The sequence below is a fragment of the Anthonomus grandis genome, chromosome 8, assembly GCF_022605725.1.
Source record: "Anthonomus grandis grandis chromosome 8, icAntGran1.3, whole genome shotgun sequence".
Lineage (NCBI taxonomy): Eukaryota > Metazoa > Arthropoda > Insecta > Coleoptera > Curculionidae > Anthonomus > Anthonomus grandis.
In genome coordinates this window covers 3,627,494-3,646,018 of record NC_065553.1, presented here as the reverse complement: position 1 = coordinate 3,646,018, position 18,525 = coordinate 3,627,494, and the positions used below count along the sequence as shown (strand labels likewise).

The 18,525-nt window shown below is 31.2% G+C and overlaps 2 protein-coding genes and 1 long non-coding RNA gene across 7 annotated transcripts in view; 2 read left to right on the top strand and 1 right to left on the bottom strand.

The window, feature by feature from the left end:
- Positions 1-1,546: 1,546 nt before the first annotated feature.
- LOC126739934 (uncharacterized) lies at positions 1,547-18,441 on the bottom strand. Of its 3 annotated transcripts, none has more exons than XM_050445761.1 (2): positions 18,029-18,441; positions 1,547-3,120 (listed from the first exon to the last, which is right to left on the bottom strand). In XM_050445761.1, exons 1-2 carry the CDS (start codon positions 18,104-18,106, stop codon positions 1,807-1,809), a joined length of 1,392 nt encoding a protein of 463 aa, XP_050301718.1. In that variant the 5' UTR covers positions 18,107-18,441; the 3' UTR covers positions 1,547-1,806. The 3 variants fall into 3 exon arrangements, with proteins under 3 accessions (XP_050301718.1, XP_050301720.1, XP_050301719.1); XM_050445763.1 differs by lacking the exon at positions 18,029-18,441 and adding an exon at positions 15,259-15,397; XM_050445762.1 differs by lacking the exon at positions 18,029-18,441 and adding an exon at positions 7,200-7,446.
- The window catches only part of LOC126739937 (TBC1 domain family member 20), a 58,464-nt gene continuing 51,451 nt past the window's right edge, over positions 11,513-18,525 (top strand). For all 3 annotated transcript variants that reach the window (XM_050445767.1, XM_050445765.1, XM_050445766.1), the window contains exons 1-4: positions 11,513-11,834; positions 17,063-17,182; positions 17,236-17,385; positions 17,435-17,529. In XM_050445767.1, coding sequence (XP_050301724.1) covers positions 11,678-11,834; positions 17,063-17,182; positions 17,236-17,385; positions 17,435-17,529 — 522 coding nt within the window. In that variant the 5' untranslated portion in view covers positions 11,513-11,677. The remainder of the gene's footprint in view (positions 11,835-17,062; positions 17,183-17,235; positions 17,386-17,434; positions 17,530-18,525) is intronic.
- On the top strand, positions 12,134-14,016 carry LOC126739938 (uncharacterized). Its single transcript, XR_007661737.1, has 2 exons — positions 12,134-12,966; positions 13,142-14,016. It is a non-coding gene; the product is annotated as an uncharacterized LOC126739938 (long non-coding RNA).

Sequence of the window (18,525 nt, the reverse complement as noted above, 5' to 3'; positions counted from 1 at the left end):
TGACAAGATAGGGATTTGCCACGTACAGTATTTTCTTTCTTCCTATGCGGCTCTCCTAATATAATCCCAGAGTTCAAAAATGATAACAAAACGAAGGTAAGAACACAAAGTCACGGTCTCATCAAATCCATATAATTTTTTTTAAAAGCTACACGTATTTCGCTAGCACTTGCACTCGCACTCGCGATTATAGGAGCAAAACACGTGTAGCTTCTAAAAAAAGAAAAAAAAAATATATGGATTTGATGAGACCGTGACTTTGTGTTCTTACTGTTTTCGTTTGGTCTCTTAGAGAAAAATGGATGATACGTTTCCATTCAAAAATGATGATTGCAATTCCCAATTCGCCAGCCTCGTTAAAAAAATCACGGCGCATGCTTGTGCGCATGTTGTATGCTTGAAGTTTTGTTTCATTATGTACCTTACTTTTTCGATCAGTGTATTTTTTAGCCATGATCCGCAGTCTTGAAGACTTCTGCCCTTTCCATTTATCAGTCTTTGTTTTGTTTTTACCAGGATGCTTTTGCCGTGTTGGTGGCGGTTCTTGTTCTGCCTCAGTTTCTTGAATTTGATGTAAAATTATAAATTAATAGATTTAGATTAATAGTTCTGCAGTGTATGTCAACACTAATCCTAATTAAGTTTGTTATGAATAAAATGTAACCAATTGGAAAAAAAAGTTATAAAAATCAGCGAATGCAGCATTCGTTCTAAAAAAGACAGATTTAAAGAGAATAAATTTTAGATAGAGGTTCAGTAATAAAGTAGTGTTAATAAATTTAACTAGGGCCTACTATTACTTTCTTTCGAATTGTTGCTCACACTTCTAGAAGAATTGCCTAAAGCTGGGTTATAAACGGCGTCATCGTCGCTGTTATCTGCAAATAAAACAACTAAATAAGATGCAGGTTTCCAAATTAAACGAATAGCCTACGATATTGAAATTTTAACTGGAATAATACATGCATTAAAACCTAATCTAAAAAACTCTTTACTAAGTTAATCTGTTTTAAATTACGCAAATTGAACACAATAATAGTACTGGAGTAATAAACAAGTAGAACTTACCATTAAATAGGTTAAAAGAACTATCGTCCGACATTTTTATTAAGTTTGAAGGTTCATTACGTAAACAGTATTACCCTAAACAATCCAAATTATTAGCTATTTATTAAAATCCAAGGGATACAAGTGACTTGTGGTACATGTATCTCTTGGCTTCTCAGCCCTTTATATTTTTTCTGCCAATTAGCGTAAAATAAGTTATTTAGATTATTTGCACGCTCGAAATATCAAAATATTTTTTTACTGAAACAAGTCATGACAGTTCCTCGTTGTTGATCCGCTTATTTCTTCTTGATTAATATTTTAAGTTTAATTTTCTTTTCCATTTCCAATGATTATTTTGCCAATGTGATTTTGATTATGAACATTAACTTTAAGTTCAGTTTGTGTTCAAAATGAAATTGACATTTTTTCCTACTAAAACGAAATATTTAATTTCCTGCAGGGCGTTTAAAAAAACGGCAGTTTTCAATTGGCACTCATTTTATTATTATTATTATCACATATATTTGGTCGTTGATAAAAATCAAGTTATATTAACAAAAGAATACTTATTGAAACACAATAGTGCTAAAACTACATTACTAAATATTTAAACACCATATATACAAAATAAGTCACAAAATAAATTATTACCTCTTCAGCCACAATATCCACATTTTTCAATATAGTAATTTGTATAAACAAATTAATATTTTTTGTATCACTATAATATACAATACAAATTTAATTTAAAAAAATCTACAGTTTCAATTTCCACTGTTTCCTATAGAACCAATATACTACTCCACAATTTATAAACATATAAACCACAAGAATCATTAAGGCATTCATATTTCCTACTCTTGACGTAGTAATCGATAAGTTTATGAGCCCAGTAAGCACGTTGCCCACCAGAAAAAAAATTAAACCATTATAATTTATCGCTTCATACAGATAGGGAGAACAAACGTAATTTTTAATTTTATTCTTGAATAAATAATGCTGTCCCTTTTCCGCCAAAAAGAACAACCAGGTCATAAAAAACCCTATAAAAAGTATCCAAAATATGTAACCTGCGTTTGCCAGTCTTCTAGAAACTTCAAAATGATAATTACAAAAAAACGTCATAGTTAAACAGCAACATGTTATCAATAAAAACCTTAAATTAACATTTCTATAATTTCTTTCCGCTTGCCGGATATTATACGCGAAATAAACAGAAAATAAGTATATCGCCGCAAATCCCACATAAGACACTAAACCTTCCTTATTGGCATTCAGGATATTACTTCGATCGTCGGAGTCAAACACCCAATGTTTAAATGATAATTGCAGTAAAGTTTCATGTGATATTGTAATTAAAACCGCATTAACCCAAACGTATTTCAGGCTAAAAACGTTTAAAATAAACGAAGAAGTTATCTTGGCAAATCCTAAAGTCATAAAAAAGTTCCAGTGCACCCCATACTCCGTGTCCGATACGCGATAGTGGGTCAATTTCGTTAAAACAAGCCTTAATAACCCTATTAAAATTAATAATGCTGACCCGAATATTGAACTTTTAATAGAGTCTTTTTTGCCTCTTACTTCTGGGGCCACAATACCATTGGCAAATACATATAAACCCACTCCCACATCCATGAGACTAAACCCAGTTTTTAAAGTCTTTGAGTATTTACTAGGAAATATCTTAAAATCTACAGCTAAAATGGCTACAACAGATATCAAATTGATTGTAGCCCTACAGTTCGTTATGTAATCTTTTTTGTTTTCTGTGTTCTTATTAGCTGTTTTAATAGTTTTCTTATTTCTAACTCGCATATACAATAAAGAAACTACCAAGTGAAATCCTAAAATAAAACATGTAATCACTACAACATTTGTTACATACTGGGACAAAACTGTGACGTTGGCTATCACTGGCACTACAATGACTAGAAATTCTATGAGAAATAGAGAAGTTTTGGATCGGTGGGACAGCAGACTTGATAGCACAACAGCATACACCATGTAGAAAAATGATGGGAGGATAAGCAGTAGAGTTTCGACGGCATACTTGGAGTCATTTGTCGGCTGAAACAAATATTGGCAGTTAATTTTTCTAAATAATCTAAGAAGTTGAAAAATCAACTCTCTTCGACATTTTAATTTTTGTGAATATTAAGATTTTGCTTCTAAAGTATTGATTTTTAGACTTTTTGATTAGTAGATAATAGTGCTTTACATTATATTTATGTACTTAAAAAAATATTTTTTAGTTAAGGGTGTTTACAGTAAATTTGATTAAGAAGTTTTAAATCTATTCATGTCTTGGTTTTACTGGGCAATATTCTTATATACAAATACTTAGTGGTTGCCACAGAATACCTTGTTTACAAACATTTTTATTCTGTATGTTTTAAATAGATGTTACTGTTCAAAACTAATAATATTGAGATATTTAATATGTAGAGATTAAACACCAACATCTCAGAGAATATTGTTCGGAATAGACCAAGAGATTAGGGTTTGGTAAACTATAGACTGATTTCAATTCTTAATTCTATCTCTAAGGTGCGCAAGGTTGTTCTTTTTTGAAAAGCTGTATGGGGATATTAATTATCATATCTCCAAGCAATAACATGGTGTCCTATCCTAAATTATTGAAATTAGTGATTTACTCTGAAGATTGTATAATTCACTAAACACAGGACCCCAAGTTGATCCTGTTCCAACAACTTCAAAAAAGCCTCTGACAAAGTTAAAAATACTGCCATAATTAAGGCCCTTCAACAAATGAAAGTAGCACCTGCTCTTATTATGTGGTTGATGTCTTACCTATCAAAGATGCAAATATTCGACTGCACTTTTGTTAGCTGATTACTTCAAAGTGTTCTTTGAAATTGATTGACATGGCACCAAGAGCAATCCCTTACAGGATGATCTTAATAAAGTGGTTAAATGGTGTGAGGAAATTAATATTTCCTCAATATGCAGAAATGTGCCTCCATGAGTTTAAAATTGAGAAATAATGTTCATAGTCATGTGTACAAGATTGATGGTTCACCTCTACATGCCTGATCTTAACTAGGCCAACAAAGGTTAAACTGATACTGATTTAACCAGTTTAATCTCTGCTGATCATAGTGGTACCAAAGTTAAAAAAGTGTATAATGTCTTGAGACATGTTATTAGAACCACTAAAGCTGTTAACCTGTGTATGTGTTAAGTTGTTTGAAAGTCTTGTTTTACTAGATATTGCTCTATTATATGGTCTCCACAATATTATGATCATTGGGATAACTTTATTAAAAGTATCCAAAAAAAGCTTCTGAAACAATTATATTTTAACAAGTTTGATTACTACTTATAATGAGGCTTTGATCATTGGGCTCTATGGAAAATAGTTAGGTGAAAATGTGTATCATTTTTTAAAAATGAGGTGTTTTTCATTTAAGGCCATAAGTACTAAACAAAGAAACAGTTTCTACTATGCATTAATAGCTTTAAGGCTTCACCTATATATAAAATATTTTCCTTATCTAATAAATATGCCTTTGATATTGATATTTACCAAATTTTTCTAAATCAATTTAAAATTACAATTATTACACTTACAATCTGCAATATTACCTTAAAACTGTGATTTAATGTTCATAATGTTATCTTTGTAATATGAACTTAGACACTTTATAGTTGTGTGACCATTATTACTAATAATAATGGCCTATATCTGTACCTTGGTAGAAAAAGGGCCAATGTCCAAATTTCCCATATTTGAGTTATAGACATAGGACGTTAGTTTATTAATGACTTAACATTATTTAAAAGGCCAAAATACTTGTGTTTTAGCGAAATAAACAAAATACACAAACTTTTCAAGAAAGTACTTTCTCACAAATGAAGATCACAAGAATTTGGAGGTTTGTCGGAAAATGTACCTAAATACTTTTGATTTGACCCTTAAAAAAGTGAGCGTAATTGTCGGAAAAAAAAAATTAAATGATTCAAATATTTGCTGTTCAGATGGTCGGGGAAAACATCAAAATCATTATAAAGTTACCGAGGAAAAAAGAGATTTTATTAAATCACATATTAATAGTTTTCCTACATACAGCAGTCATTACTCTAGAGAGAGGACATCAAAAAAATATTTAAGTCCCGATCTTTCAATTGCCCAAATGTATCGACTTTACATTCAGTATTGCGAGGAACAAAACATAAGCCCTGAAAAAGAGTCACTGTAAAAATCTGTCTGTAAAGACAGATTTTTAATGAAGAATTCAACTTTTCATTTCATGCCCCTGCAAACGACACTTGCTCTAAATGTGACAGTTTAAATGTAAAGTTAAAGACATTTGATGGTAAAAATCTTACAGAAGAAGAAAAAAAAAACTAAAATTGAAGTTTTGGAACAAAGAAACGCTCACTTAAACCTCTCTGAAATGGCTTACAAAGTTAAGTCACTAGATAAAGAAAACAGCAAGAAAGACATCAAATTTGTGCTTACCTACACCATATTTGCGTAATGACGTTTCTTTTTATAAAAGATAACTCTGGACTTATAATTTAACTGTTCATCAGAATTCAACTGCTGGCAATTTGGGAATTTGCTTTTTATGAGATGAGACAATTGCTGCTCGTGGAGGTCAAGAAATTGCTTAATGCGTCCGAAAATACATCTTGTCATTACCAAAGGAAACGGAAGTTTTAAATATTTAAAGTGATTCATGTTCGGGGCAAAACAGAAATATTTTTATGTGTACTATGATGAGCTATGTCTTGAAAGAATGTCAAGATCTAGGACATAATTTGCAAGAAATCAACCACAAATTTATGGAGCCTGGTCATACTCATATGAAGACCGACAAAATCCATGCAGCAATCGAAATATGCAAGAAAAAAAGGACTGCTGAAATAGAAGTCCTCCCTGACTGGACTAATTTTATAAGAACTGTGCGCCGAAATCCACCCCAACAAGTTAAGGAAATGTTACAAAAGACTTAATTTTAACAGCCTTTTGACAGAAAAATTGGTTCAAAAAAATGAGATTGCTGAAGTTGTTCTGTGGATGCGGATTAAATGGATGAAGTTCTCCATTGAACACCAGTTTCAGATTTTTTACAAAACGAGCTTTACCGATAGTAAAGAGTTTAAGGTTGTTGACCTGAGAAGAGGTTCTGTATGAAACCGGCCTGCGATTCTGGATATTGATGTGCCTAAACCTATAAATCAAGAACCTTTACCATTGGCAGATCTTAAAATCAAAGATTTGGTAGATTTTCTGCCTTACATTAGTGATTATAACAAACCATTTTATGAGAACTTATAAAGATCTTCCGACTTAAATGTTGAAGATATACAAGACCCTGAGCATGAAGAAAATAACTAACTTTCTCTGTTATTTTAGTGTAGGTATCATAAGCAGTAAAGATTTGTGGCCACAGAAAATTAATTTTCTAACGCAAAAAAATACGAATTTTGTGTATAAATAAAGATTATTTTCGTAATTGGGATTGTTTGATTGTAGCAAAAAGGCCGATGTCCATTAGCTCTTTAATACCTCCTTGGCCAATGTCCGCGCTTAGGGGCCAATGTCCGTACTGCTTTTCAATTCTTGGGGCCAATGTCCATTTTTTTTGCAATTTAGAAGACTAACAATACATTTTCAAAAAGAATCGCTTCTTAATATTTAAAATCCCAAAAATAAGTAAAGTAGGAAAAAAGGGTCACAATTTATAAAAATATAAAGTCAATCCATCTCATTAACCCTATTTTTCTCAAAACAGTTGAAATGGACATTGGCCTTTATTCTACCACAAGTACAGATATAATGCATATTCTTAGTGTATTTTTATATTATTTTTAATGTACTGTTATATTTTAAGTATCATATCTGTAATGGGTAATCATTCCTATTGATAATGTAACAAATAAATCCTGGTTAACACCCTTCTTGAATTCACCAAATTGAATAATGTACATTGCTAGATATTGGTTAAATTTTATTTCATAAACACCAGGAAAAGGTAAAGGAGGTAGTTTGTCTTTAGCTTTAATGAGGTGATTTTTAGGGTAAAAACAGGCAAGAAAGCTGTAATGGAATTTGATTTTATATTTAAGTATTACAGGGGCTTTACATCTTTAAACTCCTCATTTGAATTAAGGTTTACCTCTTGCTGGATTTGGCTCTCCATTCTTCGTTAATTAAATGTTTTAAAATAATTATTCCAACATGAGAACTTGTTTGTAATTCATCCCGCTAACATGGATTAAATCCTTGCATAGAGTAATTAATATTCATTTCTCTATGAATCCTTGGAAATAATTTTTACTTTTCTTGGCTATAGTATTGTTTACTTTTCAGTTTTCAGTATATTTTTGGATTCCGCAATGGTAGTGTCCCACAACCACCTAACGGACGTGACTATTAATATTTTTAGCACGTTCTTTCCATAGACAAGTAAAACGAGGAAAGCTAGAGATGCGTCAGATTAAATTCCACTAACGGTAGCGGAACGTGCTGAACAAGATTAAAAAAATACAATTATCATAATTTCTAAATATAACTAAAATAAATTAGTTAGTTAGGAGATATTAATATAAAGATAACCCTACAAATAATAAATACCTATCTATAATGAGTTCTTTTGGCTTTAGACCTTTAATTATGAATATTACAAGGGAGGATAGTGGATCGTATCCGGATTATATGTTTATTAAATATAACTCCAAATTTAAGAATTATTTAAAATATAATGCCTATATTATTAAACATGATATAACTGACCATTTGCCCACTATGCTTAATTTATTTAGTCAAGATAAACAAATGCCAAATGCAAACACAAGTAATGTTAATTCGGCCTGTAATCTTACCAACTTTAAAAAAATTGATTTAAATAAGTTAAAACTCTTGCAAGTAACATAAACTGGGACTATGTATTTTCCTTTGATAATCCCATACCAGTTTTTAATTTTATAATTAACTCATTAATATCGATTATCAAGCAATCTGAATTAATTACAGTTCCAAGCAAAAAATATAAAAAACTAAAACCCTGGATAACTTTGGCAATTATAACATCAATTAAAAAACGAGACAAAATGAAAAAAGAACTTAAAAATAATTTTTCCAATGAAAGACAAGCACAATATAAAAACTATCGAAATACTCTAAATAAAATAATAAAAACGGCTAAAAATGAATATTATAAAAATAAAATAAATAATAATTCACAAGACCTAAGAAAGCTTTATAAAATAATAAAAGATGCTACAGAAGGATACAAACCAAAAGAAACAATTAATAAATTGAATATAAATAACTCAATTATTACAGCTCCGGAAGAAATAGCGAAACAAAATAACAAGTTCTTTACTAATATTGGAAAGAAAATGTCTGAAAAAATTCCTAACCCCACACAACCATTTAATTCACAGTACCAAATTTACAATTTTCTATGTTTCTTAAATCTACAAATAGTAATGAGCTTATAAAATATATTAATAATTTAAAGAATCGTTGTTCAGCGGGGCCAGATGATATTTCTACCTCTATCATTAAGTTATTGCATACATTCCTAGCAGGCCCACTGGCACATGCTATTGACCTAATTTTTAAAAAAGGTGTAGTCCCTAGTATTTTAAAAGTCTCACATGTTACACCAATTTTTAAGAATGGCAACAAAGAAGACATAACAAACTACCGACCTATAAGTGTCATATCAAATATAGCCAAAATATTTGAAAAGTGTCTTAACGAGAGATTGGTTAATTTTCTTACTGCCAACAACCTCTTATCACAAAATCAATTTGGTTTTATCCCGGGAGTAAGCACGAACGATGCATTATTTAATTTAACTAGCCATATAGCACAAACACTTGATGATGGAGATAAATGTTTGGTATTATTTTTGGATCTGGCTAAGGCATTCGACACGGTGTCGCATACCATACTCCTTCAAACATTGGAGTCATATGGGGTGCGTGGCTCTGTGTTGGATGTCTTTACCAGCTACCTTTCTGGTCGAACGCAGCATGTAAAGATTGGAAGCGTTATTAGTGAGGCGGAAACTATGACATGTGGAGTACCGCAGGGAACCGTCCTGGGTCCAACACTTTTTAATATATATATTAATTCCTTGTGTGAACTAAACATACTAAACGCAAAAATTTTTGCATATGCAGATGACACCGCCATTATTTTTTGGGGAAACTCGTGGTTTGATGCTAAAGAAAAACTTAAGGCCGGTTTTGAAGTTGTAAAAAATTATTTTGACACATTTAAACTATCACTTAACATAGACAAAACTTGCTATATGGCTTTTTCACTAACCGAAGCGAACCGGTCCGGATTATAGTTCAATAGAAATAAACAACACATCACGAATTAAAGAAACTAAGTCAATAAAATACCTGGGTATAGTAATTGATTTACACCTAAAGTGGGATCAACATGTGCTATATTTGCGGAATAAAATAAGAAGTTTAATTCCAAAATTTTATATTTTGCGTGAAATATTAAACAAAAAAACAACTATTATGACATACAAAGCATTTGTTGAACCATTACTTGCCTATGGGATATTGGTGTGGGGCGGTATGTATTCTAGCAATCTAGAACAGCTAAGGACTAGTCAAAACTATATTGCTATAAAGTTATTTTTAAAAAAGCAAGACTGTTTCCAACCTCTCACCTTTACTCTACTGAAACCTGCAGTATTCGTGCACTGTACATATTGTCTCTTTGTAAATTTACTTATTTAAAAGATTGGATTAAAACAAATTTTATACAACACAAACACAACACTAGGCAAAACATTAACAAACACTTAAAAATACCTTCATCAAAAAGAAATCTCAATCTCAGATCTGCCACCTATTTAGCCACCCAAATTTTACAACCTAATTCCACTAGATATCAGGAATTTAAAAAACAAAAAACTTTTTAATAAAAATGTCAAACAATTCATTTGTAATAACTTAAGTCTTTTTTTGAAGTTTCTCTAATACATCAATAAGTATGTAGTTCGCTATTTTCGTGTAAAATAATTAAATTGTTTTGATATTTACATATTATATAGATGCCAATTTTGATCCAATTCGTTATACAATATTTATTTATTGCACACACAGGTATGCTTACCTAGGTGCAATTTAAACCGGTAAGAATTTATAATAATAATAATGTTTACTAATATGTAAGTATTGATTTGTAAATTTCTTGAATAAAGAATAAAGAATAAAGGTAAAAAAAAAATCCTAGTTTTCACAAAGGCACTTTATACTACATTCTAATACATATAATATGAAAAAAACGAGTTTGTTTTTTTTATACAATACTAAATTACCATTTAAATCAACGTTTACTAGTCTTCGTCATTGATTTTCGCCTGTGATTCAGCAGGAGATTTTGATTTTAACCAATGCTTTCGCCAAAATTTCGAAATTTTGCCCGCCCAACAGTTACGGTGGATCTGCTCTTCAAAGTTAATCGTATCCGTTTTGGTAAATTCGCTGAGATTTTCTTGTTTTAATGGGAGATTCGGATCCGTATTTGAGCAACGTAAAATCGGCTTCTCTAACATTTTAGTTTCTGAGGAACATCTCATGTCTGTGACAATTTCATCGATTTTCACCAAAGGATCCCACGAAGACAACGGAACCAAATATTCGTCATCGCCCTCACATTGAACATTCTGTGTTACTAAAGTCACCAGGTTAACTAGGGACGGACTTTCTCCCAAGTGCGTTCCGTCTCCTGGAATCGCTATATCGTTCATATCCCATTTATTGGGTTTTCGTTTGTTAAGAACCGCTCCGGTACATTTCACTTTAACAATTGTTATTTCAGAATCTGTGTGTCTTATCCCACCATTCATTCCCATGTCCCTTTCGTTAGTATTTGGTACAGAAGCCTCATCGAATTTCAACTTTCTACTCGTCCCAGTTTGAAAACTTGAATATACGCACTTGATATTTACGGAAGTTGTGGGTTTATGTACGTTATATTGTCCCAAACGTTTACGTGCGTCAATTACATCTTCGATTTGCTTAAAATCTTGTCCCTGAAAAATGTTTCGGAAGTCGGAGACATCCGAATCCATTATTTTATACTTGAATTTTTAAATATTGGCTAGCTACATAATTCTTGACTTATTTGCCTTAGACATTTACGACATTTTACTTAAATTTCATTAATTTGACTGACATTAAATGCAAGTATTGGTTATGAATTGAAAAGGATGAGAAGAAATTAATATATTTTTTTAAATGATCCAGTTTTTTTAAGTGCATGCACATTTATCTCAAAACTTGCGAATTGAAACTTTGCCTGTTAATATTATTGTAAGCTCTCAAGATAAATTCCGCTACGGTCCCGAATTCCGCTTAGACAATCTTCACGAAAACTTATCCGTAAAGCGGAGCATGATACACATCCGTCATCCACATACATGACGTTGACAATCAGCTGATGGAATGACGTTTTATTCACCAATTTCAGGTTATCTGTCTTCAGTGAGAAAAATATTTTGTATTGTAATATTATGTGTTCTGAAGATTTTTCTTGTCTTTTTTATTTGAAGTAAATATATAGCGTAAGGGGAATGTTTAAAAATAACTAACAACGGTACACGCCTTTTTAATCATGGAAAATTACGAATCGGAAATAAGTAGTCTCGATTTGGAAGATGAATCCACTCACTTTCTAAATAGTAATTCGGATAGGCCTTCTGAAAACAACCTGGAAGGAATATTAGATGAGGATGCTATGGATACTAGGTCTGAATTAAAATTTGAAAGGGGTAAGTACGTACATTGAATAGCAAGTTTAGTTTTTTTTACTTTATTACCTATTAGAGTAAATAAAATTGTTAAATATTTCAAATTGGGATTGGAAAATCATTGACCATAATTGATTTTAAGGTGTAATGTCTAAAATTCGTCTAATTCATGTAATTCTTCATGCTAATTGGATTCTAATTAAATAAACAATATGCCCCTATACATAGGTAAACTTAGAATTCTGAAGTTTTGTTTTGTTATCAATTTTGTTGGGTATTATATCAGTTTTTAAAAACTGTATTACAAACAGAAGGTTTTTTATTCAATATAATTTCATAATAATATCACAATTTAAACATCAAAAGAATCATGCAAATTCAGGTTGTGGGTTTTATTTCCTTCATTCCCCAAAATCTTAATGATTTAATTGAAGACCTTGGTGCAAGAACCGGGCAAGTCCATTTTCCTTATAAAATGAGTTAAACATATCAACCCATATAAATTTAAATTGCACGTCTTTTGGTGCAAGAATCAGGCAAGACCCTGGCATATAGTGAAAAATATAAAGGCAAAGGACAAAAACCGCCGCGCCGCTCTAACCAGTTTAGTATGCTTTTGGCTCGTTTATCGTTAGTTAATTTGTTGGTTTAATATTGTTTATCTTTAAAGTACATGTCTAGCTTTTAAATAGGCCATGTCAGTGCAAGATTCGGAACCTTTTCAAAGTTCGGGAAGTGAATATGTTCCAACCATAAGCAGGTGAACCTGGAACACATAGGGGGATACGTAAAACTAAATTACGTGTCCGGAAACAACCACAAAAGGCAGAAAATGTTAAAAAAGGTTGAAAACGTCCGAGGCGTGAATATGAATGGGACAGTAATGTTTGTAAAATTTCAAGAGCCAGTGGATATGAATACGTAAATACTGGTATAAAAGTCGTGCCGAAAAGAGTGATTGTGTTTGTCCACGACGGTGCTTCTTAAATATATCTCAGCAAACCAGGCAATCAGTTTTAGAAACTTTTAATAAACTAGCAGATAAGGAGAAACAAGACTTATATTTAGCGGGGCTAATCTCGTCAAAACTGATAGCTCGTAAACGTCCAAGGACCGGTGAAGGAACGCAAAAATCTGTTTCTCATACATTAAGGTAAAACTGCAAAATTTAAATAGATTTTACGATATTAAGATTTATCAAACATTTTTTCTATTTTTATGTATATACAGTAAATTTAGAACCTCTTTGGATACATGTTTCCATACTCTCCATAATATTGCTGACACTACAAATACTAGAGAACTAACTCGTTCATTTTTTTTTGCAGATACGAGTGGGCTCCGAATAATATCAAGTGTGCAGAAAAGCTTTTATGGCCATTCATGGCATCACCAAACATCGAGTGGACCGATTAGCTTCTCGTTTAATGAGAAACATAACACCGTCAGCTGATAAGAGAGGAAAGCACGAAAATCGTCCTAATAAAATACCCTGTCAAATAAAAACGCAAATAGATAACCACATAAAAAGTTTCCCCAGAAGAAGTTCTTACTACAGCCGAGAAAAAAATGATGGAAAGTACTACTTACCTTCAGATTTGAATATTTTAAAGATGCATATGATGTATCTAAAAAAATATGAGCCAGCTGTTTATCAATGTCTTGCCAGCGGCGAACAATGTCAACCAGAGGTCACATATGACTTTTACTACCGCCACTTTATATCGAACTATAATATCAGCTTTGGTGTGCCCCTGTCCGACACATGCCAAACCTGTGATCGCTTAGTTAACCAAATAGCTGGGAAGGCTAATAATGAAAACAAAGTAGCTTTGCAAACTGAAAAGACCGTCCATTTAAGTAAGGCAAAGTATTTTACACAAATCTTAAACAAAAAAGTGCACTTGCCAAGGAGAATCCTAATGTGGAGACGTTATGCTTTGACTACCAACAAAATTGTTATAAAAATTTTCTATTAATAAACGATAAAAAAGTAAAGGATTGCAAGAGTTTGGTCCAAAAATATGTCCCAGCCGCTTATCAAGATTTTTATAAGACTCTTCGGAGATTTGGCTACAGACTAACCTGAAGAGAATCCACCCGAAACCGCTGAGGAGAATGAAGGATATGAAACTGATTCCTCACTAATTTAAGAATGAAACACTGTTAATTTTTAAAAACAATAAACATTTTTTCAAAATATTATTCGTTTTTTAATAGTTTGGTGCAAGAAACAAGCAAGTCCAAATTTTCAAAATATTTTTAAAACATATAGACGGCAAAAATTGTACTTATTTTTTATAATAAACTAACGCATTATGCCTAGTTTATATAAATTCAATCAATTTATGTATTTACTTAAATTTATTTTCAGATAGGAAAGTTGTTTTCATTTTCCCAACATTTACAAAATGTGGACTTGCCCGGTTCTTGCACCAAGGTCTTCAATTATAATACTTAGATAAATGTTGTAATGTTTTTGTCAAAAATAATATGATTGTTTCCTATCCAGGCATAATTAAATCACTAAATATATCTTAAAACACAACATTTGTCACACCCTGCTTATTCTTTATAGCTACTATGACTATACTGAGAAATAGTACTCTTAGTATTCCTATTATTTGACTAAAAATCTGCTGAAATTGTAATATTTATTCATTTCACAAAAATTGAATCTATTATAAATATTTAATATATATTGCTTTACAAATTATATATGAAAAGGGTATATTTTCTTACTCTGACAGTGTTATAAGTTCTTTAGACAACTGTAATATGCAAAAAAAGAAATGAACAAATTCATTGAATATAGAAAATAAGTTGGGGGCCGAATGAGTTGATATGATGACGCATTGCAATGTTTCCATAGATTAATTTGTAAATAAATATTACACCACTGGTATTTCTACAACTGCTAAGTGGAGCCACAGATAACTGCTGATCATTGGTGTACTATAATTGTGGTCACAGATTCTAATGTTTTATTTGAGGGCAGAAACCCAAAAAATTATGTTGCACTCTCTCTAACATATCCACATGTGCTTCATAGAATGGAGACCAACAGAACAATACTCGAGCACTGAGCAGTAAATTGTTTTTGTTGCTTCAATTGAAAACAATCAGCAGTTTATAGTTGTGAAAACCCAACATTTTAGAAGCTTTTAAAGATATTGTGCTAATGTGTAAATGACAATTTTTCATCAAAAATTTTACCTAAATATTAAAGCAACTTTTAATGATTTTGTTTAGTAAAGGCACAGATTTAACTAGCTAACGCAAGATTTAACTAGCACAGATTTAACTAGCTAGCTTGCGTTAGCTAGTTAAATCTGTGGTAAAGGCAAACAATTTAATAAATTTAAGTCATTACTATTTACAGAGAAAACATATTTAAGAAGAAATATAAATACAATATTTTTTATATTTAAAAAAATTATGCTACCTTATTGCCTAGTGCCTACCCTACTCTTAATGCCACTGCACGCCACTGAGTTAGAGACAAATAATATTAACCTCCTGATGCTCTCATTTATAAATAAGAAATATTGTCTTACAAGTAAAAAGTTGGCCGTAATTAATTTATTCTTTATTGTGTGACGTCAATTATAATGTTTACTTATAAGTCATGTTAAGTAGATTTGTGTCAAAATGAATTACTCTCAGCGATAATAAGTAAATTATTTACGTTATCGGTGAATGCCTTGGAAAGTTTTTTTGGCTTCAAGAGTTTATTAGGAAAAATTTCCTAATAATTTCCAACATCCTGTACAAAAGCAAACTAGAACCAAAACAGTATTAAATGAAGAAAACCAATTGGTAATCACCATTGTTGCAACACTGAAAATTAGTTTGTAGAGAACGAATAAGTAAGAACTTAGAAATATTGAAATCGTCTGTGGGAAAATATCCCAAGAAAAACAAATATGATTCCTATCATGCACAGCTACATCAAGGCACAAAATAAAGCAGCAGGTTTTTTTTTATTAATTATAGTTTTTAAGTAAATATATGAACTTTTAAAAAAACTTTAGTATAAGTGTGACAAAATTGGAGCAACTTTTGTATATTTGCAAAATTAAAGCAAAAATTCTTAATATAAAAACTATAAAATATTAATATTTAGTCTTTTTTATAATATTAAACAATAACCATTGTTTTCAATTATGGCTGCCGAACATCTGGACATGGAATCAGTTAAATTATTGATAACATTATCATCAATCGCCTTCTTTATGTAATTATGCCACATTTCTGATATTTTTTGTTTGAATTTGGTTGTCCATGAATTTTCCCACAAATTTTATATCGGATTAAAATCCGGTGACTGAGGTGGCCACTTCAAAACTTGTTGTTGTAATGTTGTTTTCCGTAAACCATTGCTTTACAATTTTGGAGGTATATTTAGGATTATTGTCATGTTGTTTAACGGCATTTCCCATTCTGCATAGAGCAGCATAACATTTTCGAGGATGTTTCAATGCTCGAATCGGTCCATTTTCACGCAAATTTTATGTAGCCCCATACCATATGCAGAAAAGCGACACTACTATATTACCTCCTTCATGTTTTACTATCGGGTTAACATATTTAGGATGTAGTCTTTTACAGATAGTAGCCTTGGTCAAAGTATCGCACCCTCGCTACCGAAAATGCAAAATTTTGATTCGTCGGAAAATAACACTTTTTCCAGTTGTTGGCCGTCCAGTTGTAATGAAACGTTGCATAAAGTAATCTACTGTCCATATTTTTTTTAAAAGCAAAGGCTTCCTTGCCCGACGTTTTTGAATTATTCTTGAGGACACACTAGCATCTTCCTGATTGGCCAAAATTTGTAGAGCTGACATCTTAGGATCACTTAGATTTATCTTATGTATACGCCGGTCTATTTTTTTTGAGGTTTTTCTGTGGCGGCCACCTCTTTTAAGGTTTACAACATTACCACGAATTCGAAATTTCTTAATAGTTTTTGAAACGGCATCTTTTCCGAAAGAAAATTATTAAAGAGAATGAACAACAACAAACAACATGTTTAGGGAGATTAGGTTGTTGCGTACCCTGGCACAAGCTTTTTTTAATGACATTTGAGTAAAAAAAAATTTAGGATTAATAAAGCTTTAACTGAGAATATTTGATTACAAAAAATAAAATATTTACAATTCTGCAAAAATGTAACATTGATAAAATTGACATAATTCTGCTGCAAAGCCGCCTCATTATTAAATACTTACTGACTAAGTTTTTTGTAGATGTTGAAACAGAGGAAGAAAAAGAAAAAAGGAAACGAATTGAAGCTGCATTGGGCAATCAACAAACCACATTAAAAACATGGGAAGAATTAGCGAAAAGTAAATGTGGTTTAGTTGGCGGTAAACAAAGTTAATCAATAAGTTTACACATATCATGAATTATAACTTTTTAGATGATTTAAGATGTGCAGTATGGCCTTTATTGTTAGAAGTAGACCCAAGCACAGATGAAAGAATCCCCTCTTTGGAGGAACTTTCTGTGCATCCCGAATACCAACAAGTAGTCTTAGATGTTAATAGGTCCCTTAAAAGATTTCCCCCAGGTATAGATTACTTTTGTTAGATAACATAGTATTTATTAAATTATTTAAGGCATTCCATATGAGCAAAGGTTGGCCTTACAAGATCAGTTAACTGTGCTTATATTGAGAGTTATAATAAAATATCCACATTTAAGATATTATCAGGTAAGTCACTAGAAACTAAATTTAATAAACTTACTATAATAAACTTAATAAAGATGGTTTTATTATTAAAACATACGAAATTCTAATAATCACTGTATTATTAGTTATGCTGCCTTAAAATTATATTGCAAACATCTTAAAAACTGCCAATAAGTTACTGTTTGAATAATTTGTACTAATTCTATTCAGTATACTGTTGTATGTATAGGAAATTCTCAATATTTTATCTATATTAGGGAGGTGTTTTACATAGGATTTTAATTGAATCTTTATATATAATTAATTGACATAATTTACTGAACAGGAACGATTAAATATCGTTATAATGATTGCTTATCTTTTATCGATAAATATATCTGTAAATAAAGCTTCAATAATGATTGTTGATGATTTATGAGGGTGGGCAAAGTATGTTCCTAAGGAGGATAAATAAATGCAGTTTTTTTTTTAATTATATTTGCAAAATTATTTTTTATTAAAAAAATTAAAAATTACTTACCAAAAATGCCAAAACGTTCAATTGCCAAATGTTCGACCAATTAAAAAAATTCTGTGAATCAGTTTTCAATACACCCATACTAAAAACTTGCACATGAGCACTCGTTTTTATTTCCGATCAAATTAAATTAAATCGACTATTATAGTAATCTCATAGTGAATGACTTTTCGAAAAGATTAGAACGCTTTAATATTCTCTGAGAATCTAATAAAAATAGTATAAAATTGGGAAATGGTACTTTCAGTTTATTAACGGATGTTTTGTGCACGCTCAAAAAATTTCCCGAACAAACATCCTTTTTTATATCCAGTATAATATTTTTTTTAATCTTACCGTTAGCATTAGCATTTTATCATTTTACTTATATTATTATGTTTGTTGTGCCGCACTCGAATTTGCAATAGAATATAAAAATTTATCACTTACGAAATCAATAGCGTAAATAACCGCTAGTTAGCTTTTGCGATATATGTAAAATTGCGTACGGAAGCGTTGAT